This window comes from Saimiri boliviensis, chromosome 17 (assembly GCF_048565385.1).
Source record: "Saimiri boliviensis isolate mSaiBol1 chromosome 17, mSaiBol1.pri, whole genome shotgun sequence".
NCBI classification, from domain to species: Eukaryota; Metazoa; Chordata; class Mammalia; order Primates; family Cebidae; genus Saimiri; species Saimiri boliviensis.
In genome coordinates, this window is record NC_133465.1 from 57959536 (window position 1) to 57987506 (window position 27971).

Here is a 27971-nt window from a genome sequence, read left to right on the forward strand (position 1 = left end):
GGGAGATGTTAGCAAAAGTGACTAAATTAAGTCGGTTAATGAAAAGCTCACAGCTGCCTGGGAGGGAAGGACTGACGTGACTCAGGTTACCCAGGGTGAGGGTGGCATATTTTTTAAGGAGACACTAAAGAGCGTGAACTTTTGAGGAGGTTGTCAAGCTACTTTTCCTCGAAGCACGAAACATCCAGTATTGGGAATGTGAATATTTAACTTTGGTGTTTCCACCCTCCAGGAGAGAGAGCAAGAAGGGGCTGGGGTAAGCCCGGGTTGGGTTAGGCCCTCGCCACAAGGGTGAGGAGTGCAGCCTGTAACTTCACATCTTCTGCCCCCTTCTGCCCCAGGATTCCAGGGCCAATCTGGAACCAGGCTAAGACACCTTCAAACAGGTGTTCTGGGCATCTCTGCTGTCCCTCCCCCAACCTAGATGGTCTTTGTAATGAATCTCACATGCTGTGTTGAGAGGCAGCCCATGGTCCCAGAACCCAGAGGTCTGACCCCCTGGACAGACAAGCCAAGGCCCCCACTTAGACCCAACTTGGCCACACTTCCTGAGCCCTGCGGCTCTACCTGGGATGTGGACAGGCAGAGCTCTCTCAGTATTTCCAATTCGGAGCTGTTGCTGGATTAGAAATACTCACATGAATATTTTCCCACCTTTCTAAGATGTACATTAAAATTTTGGAATTCAAACTGAGATCTACGTAACCGGGGAACCTGGGGAAGAAGGAGACGGAGCTAATGGCAGAGGCAGCAGGCTTCCTGAAGCAGATTTTTGGAATCAGGAGTTGTGTGTGTATCACTGTATGGAAGGCAGTCAGGCATCCACTGATCTGGGAAGGATGTCATGGAACTTTCCTGGACCGACAGCCCTCTCCACTGCACCCCACCTGCACCCCCATTTCTCTCCTCCCTGTGGGAGGAGCTGGGCAAGTTTGCAGGAGAATGCATGAACCTCTAAGCATAAGAAGAAGCGAGACCTCAAGCTTTTCTCTTCAATGCTGCTGGTACCTCTCTGGAAACCGGGGCACCAGGGAGATGCAACCTGAGTTCATTTGCAGGAAGGACATCCAGGGTCCACAGACTAAGTCCTCAGAGGGAGGGGCTGTCTGACCAGCTGCCCAAAATTCAGCACCGCAGTCTGGTGGCTGCAAAGGGCTGGTTCCAGCCCAGCGTGGTGCTTGGGCTTTGGGGAACATGGCTAAGCATGCGAGTATGAACTAAAAATGCTGGGCCCTCAGTGACCAGGACTCATGCCCACTGCAGCCAATGTGGATGAAAGGACCCATGGAGATGGGATCACAGCATGACAGGAGCAGCCTGGTGGTCAACAGGAGGAGAAGTGTTAGGGAGGGGGAGTGTGGCTTTCAGGAACCTTGGTGTCCTGATCATACCTTCCCCTCTCTCTCCACCTGGCCATTGAAAGCAGGACTGACCCTTTTAACCTGGAACCCTTGGCTCTTGTACAATTTGGAGGAGAAATGGGCCTGGAGAGGAATGGACTTATTGCTACTCGGAGCAAGTGAGGGCTAGAGCTGTGATGTCAGGAATGAGATGTGCTCACCCGTGTTTGTACCCCAAGCTGGGTTCACTGTCCCAGACACATGGGGGGAGCTCCCTTCCCCTGTGGTCCTCACATCTCCAAGGAAGCTTGAGGAATAAGCTTTCCCATCTTACCCCTTCTCTCTCTCTCTCTCTCTCTCTCTCTCTCTCTCTCTCTCTCTCACACACACACACACACACACACACACACACCTCAGGACACCTAAGAAGGCTTAGTCAAAGACAGAGCACTTTGTACTGTAATTCAGGACAGCTTTTTTTTTTTTTTTTTTTTTTTTTTTTTTTTTTTTTTTAAGACAGAATCTTACTCTGTCACCAAGCTGGAGTGCAGTGGCGCAACCTCAACTCACTACAACCTCCGCCTTCCAGGTTCAAGAGTCTCCTTCCTCGGTCTCCTGAGTAGCTGGGATTATAGGCGCGCGCCACCATGCCCAGCTACTTTTTGTATTTTTAGTAGAGACAGGGTTTCACTATGTTGGCCGGCATGGTCTTAATCTCTTGACCTCGTGATCTGCCTGCCCTGGCCTCCCAAAGTGCTGGGATTACAGGCGTGAGCTACCATGCCTGGCCCAGCTTGCTTTCTGAACCCCTAGATGCATTTCCATAGGAACAGGAGACTCGCACTGCACGTCTCACCAGGCTTTCTTCAGGGAAACCCCAGACCTCCCAAAGCAGCGGGGAGGCATTTACGGCATGGCAAGCACAGTGAACCAATCTGACCAGGGCCCAGCTGGCCACCAGGCTGTGGGCCTCTTATCCTATCTCCACCTCAAGAGCAACAGGGTGGTTCTCAGAGGCCCGGGGGAAGGCTTTCCAGCACCCTGGCTGATCCTCACTTGTAAATCTCCTCTGCTTTCTCCTTGACCTTGGACTGATCTCCATACTTCAGATCCTCACAGGCTTCCCAGAATCCCAGGTTCTCTCCTGTATGATGAGAAGTCCACATGGATGACAGCCGAGAGGGAAATAAGTTGGGAGAAGAAGAGAGGAAATAAAAGCAATGAGTTAGCCGGGACGGAGTCCATTTCCCAGCTCCGTGAGCACCTTTCCTGCCACAAAACAAGCCATTGCACATCGTGATGCTAGACAAAAACGCTCCTTGGGGAAAGAAGCCACAGCTTCACTTCCAGGGCCTGAAAGAACATTGGGCACTTAGTAATTGCTCAATATGTGGTCTTAGAAATAAGCAAGATTACCACCCACCATGTTTGCAGCAATGCATTCGCACTGTGGCAGCTTGCTTTCCTCCCACAATACACAGACCAGAGCCCATATCACCCCCTGGAGGCTGTCATACTCTTTTTTACTCTAGAATTTGGCTGTAGCAAATATTGCTTGAACAAGCTCGCACATGAATAGCCTTATACACACGTGCTGCTACAGCAGGGTTTTCTTCACAAAGACCTCCCTCCTTTGCTCCTGCTGAATGCCTGTGCGGGAGTTCTGCCTCCTTTGTTTGCTGTGCTTAGGGAACCCATCGTACGCAGTCCCTCACCAGGCATATTCCAGGCCAATGGTCCTTACAGAGAAGCTGTTCAAGCGGCAGTGCTGGTGGACTGACCCTCAGGGAAGGTCTGGCTGGGAGCAGGGCTGAATGGAGCATCACCTGAGCCAGAGGGAATTAGGCCAGAAAGAAAAGCCAGGTTCCCCCAAATCCTTCATCTCCCTCCAATTCAAAGTTGGTTGACCTACAGCGCCCAGAGGCACCATGCATATGTTCTTACGGTAGTCCCAGGTGGCAATTTTTGCCTGGGAAAGTAAAGACAGTTACACCAAAGGAAGAGCAAGTGTGTGTGTGTGTGTGTGTGTGTGTGTGTGTGTAAATCATGGAGTGTCAGTCACAGTGTGGGGAGATGAACAACAAACTCCACTCCTCTCGGCTGGGCGCGGTGGCTCACGCCTGTAATCCCAACACTTTGGGAGGCCGAGGCGGGTGGATCACAAAGTCAAGCGATCAAGACCATCCTGGCCAACATGGTGAAACTCCGTCTCGACTGAAAATACAAAATTAGCTGGGCATGGTGGTGCGCACTTGTAGTCCCAGCTACTCGGGAGGCTGAGGCAGGAAAATTGCTTGAACCCAGGAGGCAGAGGTTGCAATGAACCGATATCACACCATTGCCCTCCAGCCTGGTGACAGAGCGAGACTTCATCTCAAAAAAAAAAAAAAAAAAAAATCCTCTCCTCTCCTTTCTTACTGCAGTTGACCCTTGAATAAGTAAGGGGTTAGGGCACAGACCCCCATGCAGTGGAAAATCCAAAAAGTTAACTACAAATACCCTACGGTTTACTAGAGACCTTACTAACAACATAAACAGTCAACGGACACATAAATGGATATGTAACTATATTTTATGGATTCACAATACGCTCTCATAACTTTTTTCTATTTCTAGGCTATGCAGTTCATCTGTAAGTTTTTTCAAGTTGTTGCAAATCCCCCCAAGTTTTTTATATATTTACTGAAAAAAAAAAAACACCTAAAAGTGGTCCTGTGCAGTTCAAACCGGTGTGGGTTGAAGGTCAACTGGGTGTTTCATATTTGAAAAGGCTGTACAATTCTGAACTAGTTGGCATTTGTCCTGTAGCTCTATAGAGGGTCTTCCTCCTCAACATGAACTTTAGGGCGTCCTTTGGACTGAGATTACAGACCAGTGATGCTCTTAATGAAAATGTGATTGACCTGACAACAAGTGCCATGTAAACCATCTTGCCCATTGCAAAAGACAGTTAATTGCTTAGCAAAATTAAATAAGCAATTATTCATGATAGGCAAAAAGTGGAAAGCACTCAAATGTCCTTCGATGGAGGAATGGACGAACAGAACACGGTGCGGACGGCCAGGGAACCTCATTTCACCTTAAAGAGGAAGGAGATTTCAACACATGCTGTAACGTGGACATACCTTGAGGACATCAGGCTACGTGACATAACCAGTCACAAAAGGACAAATACTGCATGATTCCACTCATATGAGGTCCGTAAAGCAGTCAAATTCATAGAAGCAGAAATCAGAAGAAGGGTGGTTGCCAGGTGCTGGGATGGAGGCGGGGGGTGGGTGGGTTCGGAGGGAGAGTCAGTGTTTAATGGCTACAGAGTTTCAGTTCGGGAAGATGAAAAAAGCTCTGGAGAGGAATGGCGGTGATGGTTGAGCAATAATGTGAATGTGCTTACTGTCACCAAATTGTATATGTGCACTTAAAAATGGTCAAAATGGGCTCAGTACGGTGGTCACCTAAGGTCAGATTACCTAAGGTCAGGAGTTCCAGACCAGCCTGGCCAACATGGTGAAACCCCGCCTCCACTGAAAATACAAAAATTAGCTGGACATGGTTGTGAGCATCTGTAGTCCCAGCTACTTGGGAGGCTGAGGCAGGAGAATTGCTTTGAACTCGGGAGGCAGAGGTTGCAGTGAGCCAAGATTGCACCACTGCACTCCAGCCTGGGCAACAGAGCAAGACTCCATCTCAAAAAAAATGGTTAATATAGTAAAATTTATGTTACATATATTTTCCCACCAAAAATATTAAATAGGCACACAAAAACATGTACACAAAAGTTCACAGCAGCATTATTCATAATAACTAAAAAGTCAAAGCAGCCCAAATATCCATTAACTTATGAATAGATAAGCAAAATATGGTACATACAAACAAGGAAATATTATGGGATCACTAAAAAGAAATGAAGGAAATATTATAGAGTCATTAAAAAGGAATGAAGTACTGTTATATGCTGAAACATGGACAAGCTTTGAAAACATTATGCTAAGTGAAAGAAGACAAAATGCCACATATTGCATGATTTCATTTATATTAAATGTCTTGAAGAGGTAAATCCATAGGGGTAGAAAGTAGATTTGTGGTTGCCAAGGGCTGGGGTGCAGGAGCGGGAAGAATTGCCTATGACTTCTGACAAGTAAAGAGTTTCTTTTTAGTGTGGCAAAAATGTTCTGGAATTAGTGATGATCGTTGCACAATTTAATGAATTCACTAAAAACCCCTGAATTGTACACTTTTAAAAAAGCAAAATTTCATGATAAGCAGATAATATCTCAATTTTACAATTTTTTTAAAAAGAGAAAACTGATGATTTACCTGCCCTGTTTATACTTAAAACCTTGGGAATCTCATGAAGAGATCACTAATACGGTTTAAATAATACGGTTTAAATAATGCAGGGAAATCTTTTCACTGGATTCTCAGTAAGGAATGCATGGGCGAGATAATAAACTCAGGGTGTATGTTGGTGTATGTTGTCATCTCGCCACTAGATGGCACTATAACCACTTATTCTCCAGCCCTTCCACCTTTTCTGCGTTTTATTCTATAGTAGCAATTAGACTTGATTAGGTAGATGGATTATCAACAATCCATATTATCATGGAATGTTCTGCATCCGGCAGCCAGCCAGGCTAAAGGCATGTCCAGAAGGATTCGTTTCTGGAGCAGTGCCACTAAGTGCTCAAGTGCTAATGCTAGGGACTGAGCAAGGAAGCTGAAGAATCCCATAAAGTATTTCAATGAAGGTGGCGAATGCACAGCCTGGTTCTGATCTGGCCTTGTGGTTTTCCTGGATGCTTCTCTGCGAAGTGCAGTATATTTAAAAAGCCTCAGACCAGGTGTGGTGCAATCCCAGCACTTTGAGAGGCCGAGGCAGGCGGATCACTTGAGGTCAGGAGTTTGAGACCAGCCTGGCCAACATGATGAAACCCTGTCTCTACTAAAATTATAAAAATTAGCCGAGTGTGGTGGCGGACACCTGTAGTTCCAGCTACTTGGCTGGGAGGCAGAGGGAGGAGAATCACTTGAACCTTGGAGGTGAAGGTTGCAGTGAGCTGAGATTGCGCCACTGCACTTCAGCCTGGGCAACGGAGTGAGATTCTGTCTCAGTAAAAAAGGAGCCACAAATGCCCCCCATGAGGTGACATCCAGAGATGGGACATAAAATGTGACCCTGCCCATTCCACTAAAATCCACACCCTCCTAAGACCCTGAAGAAGTCAGACCAGGAGCTAAGGTGTTGGCTGTCAATCACCACACATTGGAATCATCTGGGAGCTTCCAAACCTTCAGGGATTCCAACCCCCATCAATTTAAAGGCAACTTGAGACATGATCCAGGAAAACATGTTTTAAAATATCTCCAGGCTGAATGTGTAGAGCCACTGAGCTACAGAAAATCAGGAAGCCAGGTGCAGTGGCTCATGCCTGTAATCCTAGCACTTTGGGAGGCTGAGGCGGGCAGATCACCTGAGGTCAGGAGTTTGAGACTAGCCTGGCCAACATGGTGAAACCCCATCTCTACTAAAAATACAAAACAATTAGCCAGGTGTGGTGGCAGGTGCCTGTAATCCCAGCTACTTGGGAGGCTGAGGCAGGAGAATCGCTTTAACCCAGGAGGCAGAGGTTGCAGTGAACTAAGATCACCCCACCATGCTCCAGCCTGGGTGGCACAGCAAGACCCTGTGTCAAAAAAAAAAAAAAAAAAAAAAGGAAAAGAGAAAATCAGGCTGGGGGACAAAAAAGCAGGAAAGGGAAAGCCTGCCTGTCTCTCTGCCCTCCCTCCAGGTTTATTCTACTTAGAAGCTGGAAGAATCTGGGGCTCCTTGGGGGACAGTGGGGCATCCAGGATGGATGGAGCCCTCAGAAATGTGAGGAATCCTAAAGTAGATTCTGTGAGCAGGTGCAATTTTCCCCCAGATGGTGGGGCCTCTTTGAGTCTATGGAAGAAAACAGGTCTTGGGCTCAGATTCCATTCTGAAAGCTGTGAAAGGAAGCGCATGTTTAAGGGCATAAGCAAAGCTCTGAAAACATCTGCTGAGAAATTCCCCAAACCCTTGGCGAGACATTAAAGGGCTGTTTCTAAAAGTAAGTTATTTTCATTTTTTTTAAACCAAGACCCACCACTGAATTCTTTCTTGAGGAAGTACTGGAAGCTCTGTCGACCTTTGGGGTCTCGGATCAGTTCACTGAAGTTGAAGGCCCATCGCTCCACGCGCATCTTGGTTGGGATTTCCACCCTGCAAGGATGATTTGTAAATGCACCAGACAGGTAGGGGTTGTGCCCGGCGCTGGCCTGGGCTGGGGTGAGGGGCTTTAGTCTCACGGCCTAGGGCTCAATCCACTCCTCCTCCTCTTCCTCCTCCTCCAAACCCCTGCGTAACACACCAGCCAAGTAATTACTTGCTAGGAAGATGCCACTGCAGACAAGTCCCCTGGTGCTCACATCAAAGGCATGACCATCCCGAGGTGAGGAGGATGCCCACCGTGGGGAGCCCACGCTCAGGTCCTGCTCTCTTTGCCTTAAGGACAAATGAATCCAAATGCCTCTTCCAAAGCCTGATAACAGCCTGGAGCCTGGCCAGCAGAGGGTCAAGCTTCCACCTGGACCGGGAGAGAATTCTGGAGCAGCATTGGTGATGGGTGCTGCAATCATTGCCACCTGCTGGGTGTCTATCACCCACAACAGCTGTCCGTCTACCATGGCACGCCCTGGCTTCTGGTGGAAGCTGGTGGCTCCTTCTGTACCTGCCTCAGGCCACGTGCTTTGGAGTAGACCCATTTGCCATCCCTGCAATTCGCATCTTCCTCTACGATGCAAATCCCGCTTTGCTTCCTTGTTTAGAAAGATTTCCCTGATCCCAGGTAGGGCATTTGAGCCCAGCTGGCAGAGATCTGACATTCCGGAGAGTAAGAAAAAGACTCGGTCCTTTCCTATCCCTTATGGAATTCGCCTAAACCTAACACAGTCCCTTTGAAACTAAGGTTTCAAGTCCATCACACCATGTTTCCCACGGATGTAGCAGCTAGGACCATAACCAGGCACAGTTCATGTCTACGGGATCCAAGCATGCCAAGCAAGTTTTACACTTTCCGTAAGAACAAGCATAAAAACAATAAAACCAGTGACAGTCACAGCTGCCATTCATAGACCATTGTCCTATGTGAGGTACTGTGTGTTACACACATACCATTGAACCCTTAAAAGAACACTAGGCGTTGAATATTACTATCCTATTTTATTGTCAAGAAAACTGAGGATCAGAGGTTAAATCCTTGCCCATAATTAGTAGGAAGCTGAGCTGTGATGAGTGGTTTGCAAACTTCCATCAGAATCACCTGAAAGATGCCTTGAAACAGATTGCTGGGTCCCAATCCCAGAGTTTCTGATTCAGTCGGAGTAGGTGGGGCCCAAGAACATGCATGTCTGACAGGTTCCCTGGTACTGCGGATGCCGCTGGTCCAGGGACCACACTGGGAATCAATGCTTTAAACCAGCCTAAGAATCCTGGCTGCTTGTGAAAGTCAGCAGAGCTTTTAAAAAAACACCCATAGGGGTGAGAGAGCAACCCAGGCCAATTAAATAAGAGGTTTGGGAGAATGAGGCCTGAACATTGGTGTTTTTGTTAAGCTTCCCCAGTAATTGTAATACTGCTCTAAAATCTAAACCATTAAGAACAAGATTTCTCACTTTCATGGGAGTTAAGCTGTGAGGATGCAAAGGCATACGAATGACACAAGGTGGCTGGGCGCGGTGGCTCACGCCTGTGATCCCGGCACTTTGGGAGGCTGAGGTGAGAAGATTACAAGGTCAAGAGATTGAGACCATTCTGGCCAACATGGTGAAACCCCGTCTCTACCAAAAATACAAAAATTAGCCGGGCATGGTGGTGAGTACCTATACTTTCAGCTATTTGGGAGGCTGAGGCAGAAGGTATTTGAGAAAATCAGTTCCTATTCTACTTGTGAAATGAAACATTCCTTCCATCCAGTCCGTCTGTCACTCCTCTGATTCCAATTAATGCCATTGATAGGAAATGTCCAGATAGACAAACCCGTAAAGAGAGAAAGCAGATTCATAGTTGCCTAAGGCTGGAGGAGTCCAGGGTTTCTTTTTTGTGTAATGAACATGTTTTATAATTGATTGTAGCTCTATGACTATAATAAAAACCATTGAACTGTATGCCCTGAATGGTGAATTTTATAGCATGTGAATTGTAACTCAAAAACTGTTTTTTAAAAAATACCACTATATAAAATACATACAGTTTAGCATTTAAGTCCCAGAACTGGGTGTCATCGGTGATCCAGGGGTTGCTAGGAAGGCAGCCTGACATGATGGCATCATTGGATGAGAACTGCTCGCTGTATTTCACAATCCTGAAAAGCAAACAGAAAACGATTTCCTAGAAGCTTGACACCCAAGAGATGAAATCAATACACAGGTCAACTGACCAGCCTGTCCTCTTTTCCTGTATCAATTTGGTGACATACTTATTACTGTCATCTTAGAAACTTGCTTGGAGCTGCCAGGCACAGTGCCTCACACCTGTAATACCAGCACTTCGGGAGGTCGAGGTGGGAGGATCACAAAATCAGGAGATCAAGACCATCATGGCCAACGTGGTGAAACCCTGTCTCTACTAAAAATACAAAATTAGCTGGGCATGCTGGCTTGTGGCTGTAGTCCCAGCTACTCTGGAGGCTGAGGCAGGAGAATCACTTGAACCAGGGAGGTGGAGGTTGCACTGAGCTGAGATCACACCACTGCACTCCAGCCTGGAGATAGAGTGAGACTCCATGAAAGAAAGAAAAGGAAGGAAGAAAGGAGAGAGAAAGAAAGAAAGAAAGAGAGAGAGAGAAAGAAAGAAGGAAAGAAAGAAAGAAAGAAAGAAGGAAACTTGCTCAAATCCAATAATCCTTGGGATTGGCAGGTATTTTACAAAAATCAGTCCCGATTCTACTTGTGAAATGAAACATTGTCTTCCATCCAGTCCCTTTGTCATTCCTCTGTACCTATTTCTTTCTTTCCTTCTTTTTTGAGACAGCCAAGCTGGAGGGCAGTGGCACAATCTTGGCTCACTGTAGCCTCCACCTCCTAGGCTCAAGTGATCCTCCCACCTCAGCCTCCTGAGTAGCTGGGACCACAGATGTGTACCACCATGCCTGGCTAAATTTTTTGTATTTTTGGTAGAGACGGGATTTTGCCAAGTAACCCAGGCTGGTCTCACACTCCTGGGCTCAAGCGATCCACCTCAGCCTCCCAAAGTGCTGGGATTACAGGCGTGAGCCACCACTCCCGGCCTAATTTTTTATCCTTTAACAAATCCCTCCCTATCTCCCCTCACCCACCCTTCCCAGTCTGTAGTGACCTCTGTTCTACTTTACATATTTTCAGATAGCCAGAAAAGAAGATACTGAATGCTCCCAACACAAACAAATGATAAATATTTGAGGTGATGGATGTGCTAATTACCCTGATCTGATCACTATACATCGTATATATTGAAACATCACTATGTACCCCCTAAATATGTACAATCATGTACCAATTTTAAAAACGTTTCTAAAAAATAGCTAATTCCTTTGAGTTGAGTCAGACTGTCTGAGTCAATGCATTTCCGGCTGTCTGGGTAGTGAAAACCTGCCATGCCTCCTCCCCGTAGGTGGGGAGTTGTGTCCACAGTGAATGTGAAATGCGCCTGCCCTGCAGTCGGCCCTCAGTCATGAGATTTGGGCAGAATCGGATCCATCCCTTAGAGATAAACCAGTGGTATCCTAGAGACAAGCACTGGGTTTGCAATTAGATGCAGAACTCAAGCCCCCTGCTGTCTTCTCTCCCAAGACTTTCTAGTTGACTATCAGACCTTTTTTTTTTTTTTTTTTTTTTGAGATGGAATCTTGCTCTGTCCCCCAGGCTGAAGTGCAGTGGCACGAGCTCAGCTCACTGCAGCCTCCTCCTCCCAGGTTCAAGCAATTCTTGTGCCTCAGCCTCCAGAGTAGCTGGGACTACAGGCACACACCACCACGCCCGGCTAATTTTTGTATTTTTAGCACAGATGGGTTTCACCATTTTGGCCAGGCTGGTCTCAAACTCCTGACCTCAGGTGATCCATCCACCTGGGCCTCCCAAAGTGCTGGGATTACAGACATGAGCCACCACTCCTGGCCCAGATCTTTACCGGTGGACACTGGAGGAGAAAAAACCAAAACTGAAACCAAAACCAAACAAACAAAACTGGTTCACAGGTCAAAACACTAATGATGTCAAAATTATGGTAATAAGATCCTAAGGCAAATAAAAATTGGGAAGTGGGTCTAAGAAGTATCCTTGGGTCTCCTTCAATTTTCTTTCTGTTTGGTTTCATAAAACTGGGTTTGTAGAACATGGAAGTAAATGGTTTTGAGCTTATCACAGAACAATGATGATGATTATAACCCAAAGCGAGTGCCCTGGATACCCAGGTGCCCTCCTCAGCTGGAATCAGGGCTCAGCAGCAGCAGAGTCACTGTAATGTGGATGGGGTCAGGACACGTTTTCTCAGGCAGGTGACATTTTTGTAAACTGGGGACTTAGGAAGATGTAAAACATTTTTATGAGAGCCCAACCCTTACCCGTATTGAAGGAAGGCACTAAAATAACAAAACACAGCATTTTCAGCCCCAATCAGTACTATGACTTGAGTCTTACACAGTCAGAATACATAATGAGTCACGTCATGCCTCCCAGGAATAAGCCGTTTATTTTCATGCATGCAGGAAAATCCCAGAGTTAGTAATGTGGTCCTAAAATAAACTCCACATTTTAAAGGAAAAACTGCTTGCACGGGGGAGGCACTAAGCTCCTTTCTGTCTCCCAGATGACGTCCCATGGAGGGTCGGGTCAAGGTAGCCGGAAGGTTCAATGAATCAGACATAAATGTCCAATTTAGCCTAATGGGATTTTAAATCAAAGATTAACAATGGACATTGGAAGTACATGGAACCAGCAGACATGGCCTGCACACCCCTGATGAATTGGAACGGGTAATGGCAGGAGCCCAGGCAGGACCTTCAGTCCACAGACTTCCAACTCTTTGCTGCGTCCCTATCCACACATTAGTGGATTCCAAGAAACACGACGGTCTTTGCTAGAGCCTCACCTACCCTTGATTCTGCCTAACCCAAGATGAGACCCGGAGGCTTGTTCTGAGAGAAGAACGAGGAACTAAGCCCCCAAGAGACTGGTGTTGTCCCTCACTGTTCTGCAGAATCCTCAGTCTGTCAGCCCAGAATTGTCAAGTTTGCCTGAAAGCAGACGTTCTCCTCTTGTCGACCTATTACTCTGACTTTAGCAAGACCAAGAAGTCAGGGACATACCCTCCCAGGGACACGGAAGACTTCACCGTGGACCTCATCAAGGCCTGTTGGTAATACATGATCTGGAAGAGACACAGTTATCAGAAGGTGTTAAGCCCCTCCACCGTTCATCATCACTACATATGGCCTTCAAACCCAGAAGCCGTTTCACCCAGAGCTGCACCCTGTTCTGTGTCCAAAGCCAGCCCCACAGTAGATACATGACCCCAGTCTTCAAATCAGTGGCCTTCTTCATCTATTATGTATTGGTCTGGGAAAAAGCATTAGCAGAAAAAATACAAAAGTTCTAAGGAGCATTAAACTGAGACATGGGGATAGACACTTGGCTTTTCCCTCACATGCCTCTGGCTGACAGAAGCAGAGAGTGGTCCCCACCACAGGTGACATCCTTGAATGTCATGATTCTGCAGCATTGGCCAAATCAAGTTATACCCTCCTCAGCCACCTTCCTCCACGTTCAGAAAGCTAACCACACATCCCACCTCAATGGCCACTGCTTCCCAGGACTCTGTGTTGGGTCCCAGATAGAAGATTTGCCAAAATAGGCAGTTGGCCACCTTGGGTAGACTCTGGCCCTGTAATGATAGGCGCAGGAGCCAGGCTGGGGAACGTAGAATCTCTGCAGCCTGAAGCCTTAGTGTTCACAGTCCTCTCTGGCCACCCCTCATCTCTGTGCCTTCGAGGGGTTTTTCATGCCCTGAGTGTCAGCGTCAGCCCCAGCCAGAGCTTACAAAAGATGCCTTGTCAATCTGTGCTGTCTGTGAATTTGGAAGTAACTGTTTGAACATTGCACATGGTTTTCATTTCATTACCAAGTACAGACCCTAAAACAAAGTACATATGATCCGTTTGTTAGAAGATTTAAAACCATTCTTCACTGGAAGTGGAAGACTAATTACCTCTTTTTTGACAGCAACGACTGTTTGTTTCTGTAAAACAAAGAAACAAAACCATTAAACAGATGTCATGAAATCATTACAGTTCAAACACCCATTTGAAAAACCACAATTCTCCCCATGAGAAAACTGCCCATTTTTTCTTTCTTAAAGGGTAGAATTTCGCCATTTCTACTGCCCCCACTGTGTTCTGTGTAACCACTGGCGAATAAATACCAACTAAGAGATTTGGTAAGCCAAGGAGCATAACTTACCACTGTAACTTTGCTCTCCTAAAGGCCAAGATGAATTAAAGTCTAAATTTGGGATTGGTGCCAATTTAGCATGGTGCCTACAGAATGATCTGAAGAGTGAGAAATAAAGATTCCTGTCTGAGACACGAATTAAGGGAAAATGGGGAAGGTCATGTGCAGTGGCTCACACCTGTAATCCCAGCACTTTGGGAGGCAAAGGAGGGAAGATCACTTGAGCCCAGGAGTTCGAGACTAGCCTGAGCAACATGACAAAACCCAGTCTTTACTGAAAGTACAAATTATCTAGGCATGGTAGCGTGCATCTGTAGTCCCAGCTACTTGGGAGGCTGAGGTGAGAGGGTTGCCTGATCCGGGAAGTCAAGACTGCAGCGAGCCATGATCATGTCACTGCACTCTAGCGTGGGTGACAGAGCAAAGCTTTGTTTCAAAAAAGAAAAAGAAAGAGAGGAGATATAAAAACTAGCATGGAGCTTGGCTGTTGGTTTCTTTTGTTACAGGGGAAAGCTCTGAAGCAATGGTAAGATGCATTCCTCAAGTAGCCACAACAATTTGACCAATAGTATAAGTTGAAAAGCAAACCATTGTTACCAAAAATAAAGCCACAGTGGAAAGGCTTGGGGCCAGCATGCACTGCAAACTGAGTCTCTGAGTTGAGCCGCCCTGTGGAATCAGGTCCCATCCCCTCGCTGAAGCTGCCGCAGCAGAGTCATACTGGGGATCAGCTTCAAGGTGTCCCCTCTCAACTTTCTGAGTAAGGCAGAGGAAGAAAGGACAGCTCCAAGAGGGGCTCCATGTTCACGGTCTTAGAAGCTCCTGGAAACAATTCAGAGCTGTCTTTAGCCAAATGGAGATAGATCTGCGATTGCAGTGGGCTGTGCTTCCTCGGCGCTACTTTTCTGCTCCATGTCACTTGGAGGTTGGGCAAGGTGGCGAACCCAGTCTCAGTTTTCCTAGGTCTGGTTGTGTCCAGGGGCTGCTTGGTGCTGATTCTTGTTTTGTTTGTTTGTTGTTGTTTTTCATTTTAACAGACCTACTTTAATTCCAAAAGAAATTAATCTAGAACGGTCAGTAATACACAACATAATTTTATGTTTCTTTTTTAGGTATCTATCTAACACAAGTTTATTTGTATATGTGCAATGCATAATAATAACTCTAACTTAGATATGAGTCCCAACAGGATGAACATATATTTTCTTGCAACTACTACTTTATGCCTATGAAGGGTGTAAACGCGGTGTCCTACTCTCTTAAACCCAAGTTAATAGCAGTGTCCTCTCAGAATTTTTCGTAAATTATTAATGACCTAATTTCATTTAAAAATAGTTTCAGCAAATGTGAAAATAGAAAATCCTGTTATTTGTCCATTTATAATATGAGAGAGAGAGAGAAAAAAGAGATGGTCCATTCCTCTATAGAAAAAATGGGTTTAAAGAACAGTTCTGGTAGTATTTCACATGGTAATCTATGAAAAGGTCTAATAAGCAGCCCCCTTACTCAGGGGAAAAAAAAATGATTGCAATGTGTTTCTCTTCCAAATTGCTTAGTAACTCCAAGTGATTTTCAAACAAGGGGGCAGATTACTGGCACTGAGTTCATGAAACTTAGATTTATCTTGAATAGGGATATTACAGAAATCAAGAACGTCTCTAACCTTGTGCATCTGGTAGAGTCTGGAGTTAGGGACTACCTGACCCAACCATCAGCTAAATGTACCAAGAGATAGAACTTAAGATGACCATCTTCCAGGGAGATGTCTTGCCAAGTACTAGGAGATGAACCAAAAACTTCAACATAAGATTTCAAATGACTCTGCAGAACTTCAGGTGGTGTGTATGCTCGGCTTTGTAAGGTTGGACACGCTGAGATTGGTTCCTTTTTCACCTCTTCTACCGTCTCAGCAACCACTGGCTCTTTCTCTTTTCCGGATCGAGACCCAAGTTCTCTACGTGGTACCCCTGAGACTGTGCACGTGAAGACTCTTCTGATAATGCCAGACACAGACTGTGCCGCTATCTTCCATGAGATCCAAGGGCCTTGGTGCTGACTCTCACACTTCAAGTGGAGCCTCTTCATTCCTGCCTGCCAATATCCATGATGCTTAAGCCACCCAAGTCTTCACTTGGGAAAGAGTCATAAGTCTGAGGAGGACACTACTTCCTTTGAGCCAGTCAGTCAGCAAAATAAATACTGGCCCCTGAGCCAACGGACGAGGAATGAAGGAGAGTCCAATCCAGAACATCATATACCTGCCTCTCCTTTCTAACCCAGGCTGGCTTTCATTTTGCTTCCTTGGATTGCTTTTCTACCATTGCTTTTCACAAGAAATCCTTTTCCTGCATGGAGGAGTAGGGAGACTTATCTCAGAAAGGTAAAGCTCATGTCGTTTTCTCTATTTCAGGCTCTCACACATCCTGACTTCCTCCTTCATAGCACTGATCACCATTTGGATTTCATACTTATTTGTGTAACTCTTTGTTTAAAGTATAAATCAACATCAAGGTATCATTGAGGGAAGGGGCCATGTCTATCTTCCCTAGCACAATGTCTGACGCAGAGTAGATGCTCAGTAAATATGTAACAAATGATTGACTTCAGTATGCTTGGAGCCCTAGACGAATGGGGACATTTTCTCAGCTTAATAGCATTTTTTCTACTAAAAAATTGAAAACGCTCCTCGAATGATCCAAATGCACTGGCGACTACACTTATTTGTTCCCATTCTCCTCCAACGTACGGCACTGTTTTAGAAGATGCCCACTTCTGGTAGAAAAGGACCCTAGGGCGAGAGAGGACTTACATTCAAATCTAATACTGTATAATGACTTCCTTCTGTTGGAGCGTTGCTGGAGTGGGTTATTCAGAATAGCATCTACTGGTCTATGCCCTCTGCTCAAAGTGGGAGCTGTACTTTTACATAATAACTGCCTAGTAACTGCTGAGAAGCAATTTACACTTCTTTGAGGCTTTGCAAAGCTTAAGGTAAGGAGATTTTATTTCATTAATTTTTAGCTGAGGAAACCAAGTTTCTGTGAGGTTGTGGGTAACCTCAACAACTCCTGGTCAGAAGTTGGTTGGGCCAGGATTCAAATCCAGCTCTTCCCTTTGCAAAGCCGAGAGAAGATGTTGGGTTGAGAAACACAGAATCTCCGATCCTGTTCACTTTCTCCTCCTAGTCCCCTCTCTTCCCACTCCTTCCTTGCCCTGAGGCTGAGAGTGCAGCAGGATGGAATGCCTCCACCCAGTCACTTAATTTAAAATGTAAACAAGGCTAGGCATGGTGGGTGGCTCATTCCTGTAACCCCAGCACTTTGGGAAGCTGAGGTAGGCAGATCTACTCAGGTCAGCCTGGCCAACATGGTGAGACCCCATCTCTACTAAAAATACAAAAATAAGCTGGGCGTGGTGATGCACACCTGTAATCCCAGCTGCTTGGCGGGGGCCAGTGGGGAGGGGTGCTGACGCAGGAGAATTGCTTGAACCAGGGAGACGGAGGCTGCAAGGAGCTGATGTCATGCTACTGCACTCCAGCCTGGGCAATAGAGCAAGACTCCATATGAAAATTAGTATATTAATTAAATAATTAATTGTCAACAAAAAGTGAGCTAGAGACCTAACACAAGACGAAACGCAAGTACCGGAAACATTCTGTCCTTAGCACTCATGATGGTGAAGAGTGGAATCGTGCCAGGCGCATCCTCAGCAGCCTGTGTCATAAGCACCTCCAAGGTGTCCAGACCCCAGCATCAAGCTTTCTGCCAGTCGACCACTGTTCTGCAGCCAGCACCTGGGGGCACAGGGCTCCTGAGTGGACGCAGGCAGATTCGCCCTGGCTGCCTGGTGTTCTCTGGGGCCGCAGAGAGCTGTATCTGCAGGCGACTTTGCGGCAAGCTCATTTCCATTCCACCTCTAGGGGCTCTTCCTTTGGCCTAATATACTTGCTCCTAGGGCCGTTATCTCAGCCTTCAGGGGTTTACCATTTTGTATACTCCTGTTCACTTCATTTGATTTTATTACCTCCCTAGGGCTCTGCCTCTGTGCTGTGGTTAGCTATTTTGTTTTTTGATTTCCGGAATTAGCAGTTACCTTCTGGGAATTGGACTGCAGCCTGCCCTAATAGGATTTGGCTGAAGGTGAGACTTTCCCACCCTCTACCTTGGATTGTCCACATGAATTTTAGCTTGTATTTCTACCTTTAAAAATAGCTGTCCAGGTTGTGTACATTGAAGGACTGTGGCTGCAGAATGTGTGGCTTTGGCTAGACTGAAATCATGGCAGGTCCAGAAATGGATGCCCAATTCCAGGCATTAAAATACATTTCAATTCTTAGACGCTCACAAGTAGAATGAGTTGTGTACTGACCACATGTGGAGACATTGCTTCGATGATCTTTCACTTCAAGTCAAGATCTAAAAACCCTCCAGCTGTGAAAGCAGCATAATGGATTCTAAACTGTCTGTGCCTCATCCATTATGTTCTCATGCCTGGAGAAGCTCATGTCGACTAGTCATGTGATAATTCAATTTGTACAATAAATTACGAACTGGAAAAAAGAGCTGTTCATGGGATCTGCTTCCTCTAGACTGACATACAGGGATCTCTGCTCCTCTGGGGGGGTGTGAAGGGAGGGGACAGTGAGGGAAAATAGTCCTGAACTTTTCTAAAAGGTGAAGAGACAATTTGATTTGGAGGGAGTGGTGGAGAAGAGATTCAGGAAAGAGTATGGATGGTGGTATGGAGTATGGAGTTGCCTGTGGTTCCAGAAACTCCTGGAGGCTGTGGCTGAAGTATTGCCTGAGTCTAGGAGTTCGAGGCTGCAGTGAGCTAAGATGGCATCACTGCACTGCAGCCTGGGTGACAGAGCGAGACCCCGTCTCAAAAAAGAAAGAGAGAGAGAGAGGAAGAAAGAAGGAAAGAAAGAAAGAGAGAGAGAGGAGGGAGGCAGGGAGGGAGGGAAAGACAGAGAAAAGTGGAAGGAGGAAAGGAGGGAAGGAAGGAAGGAGAGAAGCAAGGGAGGGAGGGAGGGAGAGAAAAAGAAAGAAGAAGGAAGGAAGAAAAAATAGAAGTACATGGGCTTTGAGGGTCAGACAAAGGCTAAAATCCTAGTCCTGCCACTTCCTGGCTATGGCCTTGGATGAGTTGCTCAGCATCTCAGAACCTCTAATTTCTCATTTGTAGAAGGTGAATAGAGCAAAAGAGGGATTAAATGAGGTAACAGACACAAGGCACCTGGCAGAGAGCAGAGACCCGCACACAGTGCCCGTTCCTTAGGGCTACTGCACCCCCGCTGAGCACGTGCCCGGCACAATGTTAGCCCTCCTCGTAAGATAAAACGCAGGATTCACAGGCAATATTTGGGGCCTACTTATGCAAAACAAGATATTTATTGCCTATCTGAAATTCAAACGTAACTGGGAATCCTGTATTTTTATTTGCTAAGTCTTGCAAACCTACTCTCGATATAATTGTATCTTAGCAGGAGGCAATAAGAAATATTATGTTAAAGTGAAGTTGTTACAAAATAAAAAGTACACACAATTCTAAGCAAGTCAAAGAAAACCACCTCATGATAAAATAAGAAATGAGGGTTTTTTTGTTTTTGTTTTTGTTTTTGTTTTTTTCTAGTCTGGCATTCACACACAACTTCCCTCCCTCCTCAGCTGCCGGCCCTCCTGGAGCGAAGCCACAGCCACTTCGTTATGCCTCTACTCAGTTACACACTTTGCTACAGGAGGAAGTTTCCGCCTCAAGAATCTCTGGATGCTCTGCATTCTTAGCATTCTAACAATTTCTTATTTTTCCCTTGCACAGTTGCCCAAATAGGGACACTTCTAGACCTGCTGTTTACACAGCTCTGGACCCGCTAAGAGGTGAACTCCGGGTGGAGGCTGCAGACGATTGTCACAGGGCAGGAGGAGGCAGGCCACCACCAGCAGGAGGGCAGGGGAGGGATAAGCAAGGACTCTGGGATGGGGCAGCCAGGCAGGTATCTGCAGAGAATCACAGGTGGCAGGCGGAGCGAGCCGCGGAGCCACAGGCGGCAAGATGTGGAGAACTGTGAGGACTCGGGCAGCTCTGGCACTGAGAGCAGAGAGGGGGTCTAAAGTCAGAAACCGGGAGATCCAAAAACACAGGTGGTTAATGCAGAGCAGGCAAGGAAAGAGATGGGGCCAGGCGCAGTGGTTCATGCCTGTAATCCCAACACCCTGGGAGGTTAAGGCGGGTGGATAGCTTGAGCCCTGGAGTTCAAGACCAGCCTGCGAAACATGGTGAAACCCCATCTCTACTAAAAATACAAAAAGTAGGCAGTTTTATAACCTGGTCTCAAAATAAATAAATAAAGACCAAGCATGGTGACTCACACCTGTAATCCCAACACTTTGAGAGGCCGAGGCAGGCAGACCACCTGAGGCCAGGAGTTTGAGACCAGCCTGGCCAATATGACAAAACCCTGTCTCTACTAAAAATATAAAAATTAGCCAGGCACGGTGGTGCATGCCTGTAATCCCAGCTACTCAGAAAGCTGAGGCACAAGAATCATTTGAACCCAGGAGGCGGGGGTTGCAGTGATCCAAGATTGTGCCACTGCACTCCAGCCTGGGTGACAGAGCAAGACTCTGTCTCAAAATAGATAGACAGACAGATAGATAGATAGACAGATAGATAGATAGATAGACAGATAGATAGATAGATAGACAGATAGATAGATTTTTAAAAAATAATTTAAGGGGGTGCAGCTATCCAAGGAGTCTTGGATTTGAGGTTGTGATTATGTGAAGTAAATAGCTGTCCAGCCAGGTGTGACCTCATCAGATAGAAAAAGAATTGCTTACAATGTACAAGGCTCGATGCAAAATGAAAATGCAGGTTTACTGGTCAGAAAATAAAAAAGTATAAAGAATTCTGAGATGGTAACAGAACATTAAAGCAAACAAGAGTCCTTCTGAGGATGGGGCCTTGGCGGCTGTACAAGCCCCTGCTCATGAAGCCAGCCCAGGGTGCAGGTGTAGGCCTTGCGGGGTGGAGAGGGGAGCAGCGGTGGTATCAGGAAGGAGCACGAGCTACAGAACTAGAAACACGTAACTGAATCCTGGCTGGGTCACCTTGGGCGAACAGCTCCATCTCTCTGTTTGCTTTCTTTTCACGTGAAAAAAGAAACTGACATTACCTCTGTAAATGGGTTTCATGATATCCAGCAAAACTTCTAAAAGCCACAATAAGGACATTAGAAAACATCAGGCAGGATGTGGAGTGGGCTCTGGCGCCCATCATCTGAGGGTCAGATCCTGGCTTCACCACTTCTCAGCTGTGTGTCCTTGAGGGAGCCATGCTCTCCCTCAGCCTGCTTCCTCAACTGTGAAACAGGGATGGAAGGTAACCATCTACCTCATAAGACAGTAGCGAGTCTTTGCTGAGCCGTCACAAGGAGTGGTGCACTCAGTTCAGTGCCTGGCACTTGGGGAGCTGTCAGCAAACATCAGCCTTTGAGCTGTCCCTACCATCAGCCAGCCATGGTTACACAGAAGCCACAAGAAGTAAGCAGTTTGTCCCCTGTTGGTGGGAGCATATGGTGTGGGAAGCGGGGGTTGCTCACTGAGGCCCCCAGGCTGAGCACCTCTGCAAAGCACAGTATTTTATACTGGGGGGCCGTATGTCTGCCTTTCACCCAAAGATCTGTTTACTTGCCAGTGTAGACTGAGGTTCTGAGCAGCTGCTCATCGAACTAGGCAGAGAGGTTGAAATTGGCATGTATCCCTTCCTTTCACCTCCAACAAGGCAGAAATATGAGAACGTGAAAAGGCAGAAGAGGAAATCGGCTAGGTACGGAACCCCAAAATGGGGTACGAGGTCTCTAAGTCCCATAAACTCTCTCTCACAGCATGACAACACTTAGAATAATACCAGCTGTGTGTGGAGTGTCTAAGTGTTGATTGGCATTCTAGACATAGGTGATCCCGCTTCATCCTCTGAGGAAGGAACTAGCGTGCTTCCCCTGTTACAGACGAGGAAACTGAGACTGTGGCTCCAGAGCTCACCTAAGATTATATGGACCGGAAGTGGCAGAGCTGGGGCTCAGGCCAATGTCGAGGGTTTCTCCAGTACATGGCACTGCCCTCATCCTTAAATGATAGCAGTGACCCTGTCATAAGCAGTCCCTGCCCCTATCACCTCCTGGGGTAGGGGGGTTGGGGGTTTTGTATGCCTCAAGGTATTGGAGCTGAAAGAAGACTCACTTCTAGAGTGTGGTCCCGGCCCCTGGCCAGTCCCTCCCAGCTGCCATCAGCCGGTGGGAGTGGGCTACCCAGGGCCCTAGACACCTGCCAACCTAATGACCTTCCTCCTTATGCTTGACGGTTACTTGCCTCTATTTGGGGAAAACAGATACATCTCCTCAAGAAGTTAGTCATTTTTGAAATGCAAATCAAAACCACAATGAGATACCATCCCACACCAGTCAGAATGGCTATTATTAAAAAGTCAAAAAATAACAGATGCTGGCGAGGAGAAAAGGGAAGCTTATATGCTACTGGCGGGAATGTAAATTAGTTCAGCCATTGTAGAAAGCAGTGTGGTGATTTCTCAAAGAACTTAAAACAGAATTACCGTTCGACCCAGCAGTCCCATGACTAGGTATACACCCAAAGGGATACAAATCACTCCATCATAAAGGCACATGCATGCAAATGTTCACCACAGCGCTATTCACAATAGCAAAGACATGGAATCAACCTAAATGCCCATCAATGGTAGACTGGATAAAGAAAATGTGATACATATATACACCATGGAATACTATGCAGCCATAAAAAATGAGATCATGTTCTTTGTAGCAACATGGATGGAGCTGGAGACCATTATCCTAAGCAAACTAATGCAGAAACAGAAAACCAAATACCACATGGTCCCACTTATAAGTGGGAGCTAAACATTGAGTATACAAGGACACAAAGAAGGGAACAAAAAACACCTAGGCCTACTTGAGGGTGGAGGGTGGAAGGAGGGAGAGGATGGAAAAACTACCTATGAGTACCATGCTTATTGCCTGAGTGATAAAATAATCTACATCAACCCCCATCACATGCGATTTACCTGAAATGTACACCCCAAACCTAAAATAAAAGCTACAGCTGGGTGCAGTGGCCCATGCCTGTAATCCCAGCACTTCAGGAGGCCAAGGTGGGCGGACCACCTGAGGTCAGGAGTTCCAGACCAGCCTGGCCAACATAGCGAAACCCCGTCTCTACTAAAATTACATAAAAATTATCTGGGCACGGTAGAACACGCCTGTAATCCCAGCTATTCTGGAGGCTAAGGCAAAAGAATCGCTTGAATCCAGAAGGCGGAGGTTGCAGTGAGCCGAGATTGCACCACCACCGCACTCCAGCCTGGGTGACACAGCAAGACTCCATCTCAAAAAAAAAAAAAAAAAAAGAAGGATTGATTTGTTCTCAAAATGACCTCTCTTTTCAAACCAGCTCAGGCACCATGAGTTCTCTGAAGTGAGACAAAAATCTAAAACCTCTGCACTCCTAGGTCCTCATGGAGATGCTTCGTGTTCTTGGCAACCCTCTCCTCTCAGGGCAGATTAACCTGGGAACATAGAGGACCCACAGACTGACAGACCACAGCATGCGGGGGCTGGCTGAGGTGGGGCTGGCTGAGGGGGGGCTGGCTGAGAGGGGGCTGGCTGAGGGGGGGCTGGCTGAGGGGGGGCTGGCTGAGCGGAGGGCTGGCTGAGGGGAGGGCTGGAAGCAGTCCTGCATGCATGAGAGTTGCAGTTATTTATTCTTCTTAATACTTTATTCCACAGCAGCCAGAGTGCACAGACAGGAGAAAGATAGCTGGGGAGAGAGAGAGATAGAGAAGATGATGGTAAACAACATCGGAGACACAGCCCGCATCACACCCCACCACGGCAAAGGCACCCTCTGTCACACACACAGCCTGCCCACCAGGCTCTGGGCTGAGAGAGTTGCCAGCATCCACATCCGCAGGAAATGGGCTTTGAGGACCAAGGGGCACAAAGAGGCCTTCCCAGTAAAGACAGTCATCTGGTCACCCTCCTTGGAAGTCACCCCCAGGATGGAGCAGTTCCGCTCCTTAGCTTCTCTCTCAAATCGGTGAAGTTAAGGTCCTGCCTAACCACCCGGCCCCAACACACACACGCACACACACACACACACACACACACACACACAGCTGAGCAGTATCCTACTGGCTTGGGTCACCAATGGGTGGCCCTTGGTTTCCACCCCCCGTGTCAGAAGGAGTGATGTGCTTTCTGCCTTCACACCCTCCCTCCTCTCCAGGAAAGAGGTTTCCAGAGCAGCCAGTTAGCCATAAAAAAAAAAAACAAACCTTTCACCCAGGTTCAGTCTTTTACTCAAGGATTCTGTTTCTATGACAACCAAGCCTACAAGGCCTCAGCAGTGATCTGTTATCTGACAAGGGGAACACGTGAAAGGCTGCCCTGGGAACAGCTGAGTGAAGGCTGACTGGCCCTGGGCGTATCAAAGGAGGGGTCTCTTTGGCTTGTGGACAAGAGACCTGATGATTCCCCTGGTGATGCTCTCAGGGAGCAAAAGCCAGACACTGTCCCAGAGCTGCCTTGCTAACATTTCCGATTCCTTTTTCTTTCCTCTCCCACTTCTGCTTTCCTCCTTCCCCTACACACCTCTCCAGGCCCAACTGATTCCTTAAGGCACTGCAGAGCCCTATAGATGCACCCTAGGCTAAAGAGGTGACGATCCTTGCCACCCAAAGACAATGTTTGGCAGAAAGCAATGAAATCATCTAAGACCTGTTTAAATGGGTTTAGGCTGGTTCATTGGAATCAGCGGTTCTCATTCAGAGCAATGTTGACTCCTTCCCCAGGGTATACTGGGCAATATCTGGAGACATTTTTGATTGTCAGGACTGGGGGGTTAGGTGGACAGGGAGAGGAGTGGAGGTACTGACATCTCACTGGTAGGGGCCAGGGATGCTGCTGAAATGCACAGGACAACGTCTCCAAAGAATTATCTATTTGAGCCAGATGCAGTGGCTTACACCTGTAATCTCAGTGCTTTGGGAGGCCAAGGCAGGAGGATTGCTTCAGCCCAGGAGTTCAAGACCAGCCTAGGCAACATTGAAAGCCCCTGTCTCTACAAATAAGTTTTAAAATTAGCCAAGCATGGTGGTATGCACCTGTGGTCCTATTTAAGAGGCCGAGGCAGGAGGATCACCTGAGCCCAGGAAGTCAAGTCTGCAGTGAGCTGTGAGCATGTCACTGCACTGCAGCCTGGGCAACAAAGTGAGACCCTGTCTCAAATAATAAGTAAATTAATTAAATTAATAAATAGGAAAAAAATAATTATCTGGGCCAAAATGTCAATAGGGCCATGGGCTCAACAGCTTATGAACTGCATTTCTGTTCATAAATGAATACTCACAGGAAATTGGCCGTCCATCATGAAAGGTGGCCTATTTGAGGAAAGAGTCTTTTTTTAAATGAAAACTGCTTGGAGAATCTTTTCAAAGATCCCACTCCACAGGGATGTGAAAGGAAATGTTACAGTCCAGGTCCCGTGATGCGGATTAAGGTTGAATCCAAAGCCGATTCAAGAGTTTTGACGCTGGGGCATACAGTCTTCTCAGGGTCAACTAACTGGCTGAAACTGTGTACAGAACACCTGTCTGTGCATCTTTGAGTGGAACCAGCTCATAACTTTCATCAGATTTTCAAAGAGGGAAGTGACTCAGAAAAGTCTGGAAACCACCCATCTAGATCCCGTCAGCTCTTCCCCGCACTCTACATCCTCTGTCTCTCTTCAATCGTAATTTCTCCTTACCCAGCATCCTGCCATGGCCCCACTTCCTGCCCAACTCAGAGTCCACAGAGATCACAGTCCTCCTGTCTTTGGTAGTCTCAAAGAGAAGATGTCGTTGCCCCAACAGACATGACTAGACCTGTGGACACTTTCCCAGCCCCAGAATCCAACCTAGGCCCTACCCAAACTATGCAGTAGAGACATACCTGGTTTACCTTGACTTCATTCGGATTGGTCACTCGGTCCAGGCCATAGTCCAGCACATTGTCCATTCCAGGCTAAATGGAATAAAAACAACATAAGGATCATTACAGGAGAGTCTCCAGTTTCTGGTTAACTTTGGGTCTCAGTTAAGCTGCCAGTTGTGAGATGGAGCTAAGAAGAGCTTGTGGTCTAGTCCGCAGGGAGCTTTGAGGGCGTGGAAACCCTCCAGGTGAGCTGGTGAGCTTCATGAGGGCTGTTCTGCCTCCCAGTATCCCCAGCACCTAACATAGTGAGATGGAAGGACAGATGGAGAGAAGGATGGGTGATGGGTGGGTGGATGAAAAAATGGACAGGTGGTTGGCATTCCCAGCACCATAGTGGGATGCGTGGATGAGTGGATGAATGTATAGGTAAATGGGTGGCCAGTAGATGGTGGATGGGTGGGTGAGTAAATGGATAGATGGACAGCCAGTCAGATGAATGGCATTCCCAGCACCAGAGTGGGATGGATGGCAGGAGAAAGGGAAGGAGAAGGGGGTGGGAAGGAGGAAGGAAGAGATGGATGGATGGATGGATGGATGGATGGGTAAATGGATGATAGGTGGATAGAGGGTGAGCTAATAAATGGATGAATGAATGAGTGGATGGATGGATGGATGGATAGACAGACAGTTGAATGGCATCCCCAGCACCATAGTGAGATGGATGGATGGGGTGGTGTATGAATGGAAAGGGGGAGGGAAAGAGAGATGGATGCATGGATGGATGGATGGATAGGTAAATGGGTGGTAGGTGAATGGTGAGTGGGAGGAGAAGAGATGAACAGATGGACAGATGGATGGATGGATAGACAGATGAATGGCAAACTCAGCACCATAGTAGGATAGATAGATGGAAAGATGGATGCATGGATGGATGGATAAGTAAATGGGTGATATGTGGATGGTGAATGGATGGGTGAAGAGATGGATGGATGGATAGACAGGTGAATGACAAACTCAGCATCATAGTAAGATGGATAGGTGGAGGGGTGGATGGATGGATGGATGGATGGATGGATGGATGGATGGTTGAATGAGTAAATAGGTAGATGGGTAAGTGGGCAAAGGGATGGATAACATTCAGGCTCCAAAAGAGTTCACTGATACATGGGTCTCCTGACTCTTCCCACAGTGCTCCTTCCCCTCACTCTGTGGTTTCTGTCTTGGGCTGGGTGGGAAAAGAGAAACGACAGAGCAGTGCTTTGGGAGAGTACAGGCTTGTCAGTCACCTCTAGATGCCAATGTTGCTGTCCAGAAGATCCTGGAAAACACTCCTTGTCTCTGCACTTGCTAACCTCTCTAAGAAACAGAGAAGAAGCCTCCTACGTGGCAGGTTCTTGTGAAGATTTAACATGATAGGGTGTGAAACTCTCAACAGAAGGTAGCTATTGCTGAGCAAGGGGCTGTATTCATTTTAAGATCACACATGTAAAAGCACGGCCCAAAGATGGGACTGTGATCTCTTTTAGTTCCCTTTGCCAGCAGGTAACCCAACTCTCCAGAAAATCTTACTCGGTCTCTCTCAACTCCTTGACTCTTTGAGGTCAAAAATTTGGATCTTTCACTTCCCTCATGCAGGTGTGATGCACTCACTGCTCAGCACACGTGACCAACCAGGCTAGCTACACTGAAGCAGAGAGTTGGGAAGCAACTGGGTTTTCTAGCCATCAGATTCAGCCTCATCCATGGGATCAGTCTGGGTTTCAGCTTGGATTTAAGACTGACACATAAAATGGAGGAAGTCCAGTTAATTCAGATAAACAGCAAATGATTTCTGTCCCAATATTTTGATGCTTATTATATATTTATACTAAATATACAAAATATATTTTACTTAAAAATTATTTGTGGTTTGTCTGAAATTCAAATGTAACCAAGTTTCCTGTATTTTATTTGCTAAATCTAGCAATCTGGCTCAGTGGGCTACTGTGGGGGCAAATATGGGCAGACAAGATGACACAGGGAAGAGAAAGGAGAAGACAATAGAAAGCGGGTGGGGAGGAGGATAGGGAAAGGAAATGGCCATCCTTGCCCTAGTTGCTAAAAGTGGATCTTGATCAGCAAAT

General features: G+C 46.8%; 1 protein-coding gene and 1 pseudogene across 2 annotated transcripts in view; both read right to left on the bottom strand.

Moving 5' to 3' along the window:
* LOC141581889 (large ribosomal subunit protein mL50 pseudogene) lies at positions 1 to 23641 on the bottom strand (annotated as a pseudogene).
* RGS9 (regulator of G protein signaling 9) overlaps positions 1 to 27971 on the bottom strand; it is a 91149-nt gene that overhangs the window by 23595 nt on the left and 39583 nt on the right. The window contains exons 9-14 of one of the 2 annotated variants that reach the window (XM_010342495.3): positions 25876 to 25938; positions 13600 to 13629; positions 12701 to 12762; positions 9608 to 9721; positions 7466 to 7581; positions 2397 to 2484 (exon numbers count right to left, since the gene is read on the bottom strand). In XM_010342495.3, coding sequence (XP_010340797.1) covers positions 2397 to 2484; positions 7466 to 7581; positions 9608 to 9721; positions 12701 to 12762; positions 13600 to 13629; positions 25876 to 25938 — 473 coding nt within the window. Of the gene's footprint in view, positions 1 to 2396; positions 2485 to 7465; positions 7582 to 9607; positions 9722 to 12700; positions 12763 to 13599; positions 13630 to 25866; positions 25939 to 27971 lie in introns of both variants that reach the window. The other variant, XM_003931800.4, reaches the window with a different exon arrangement.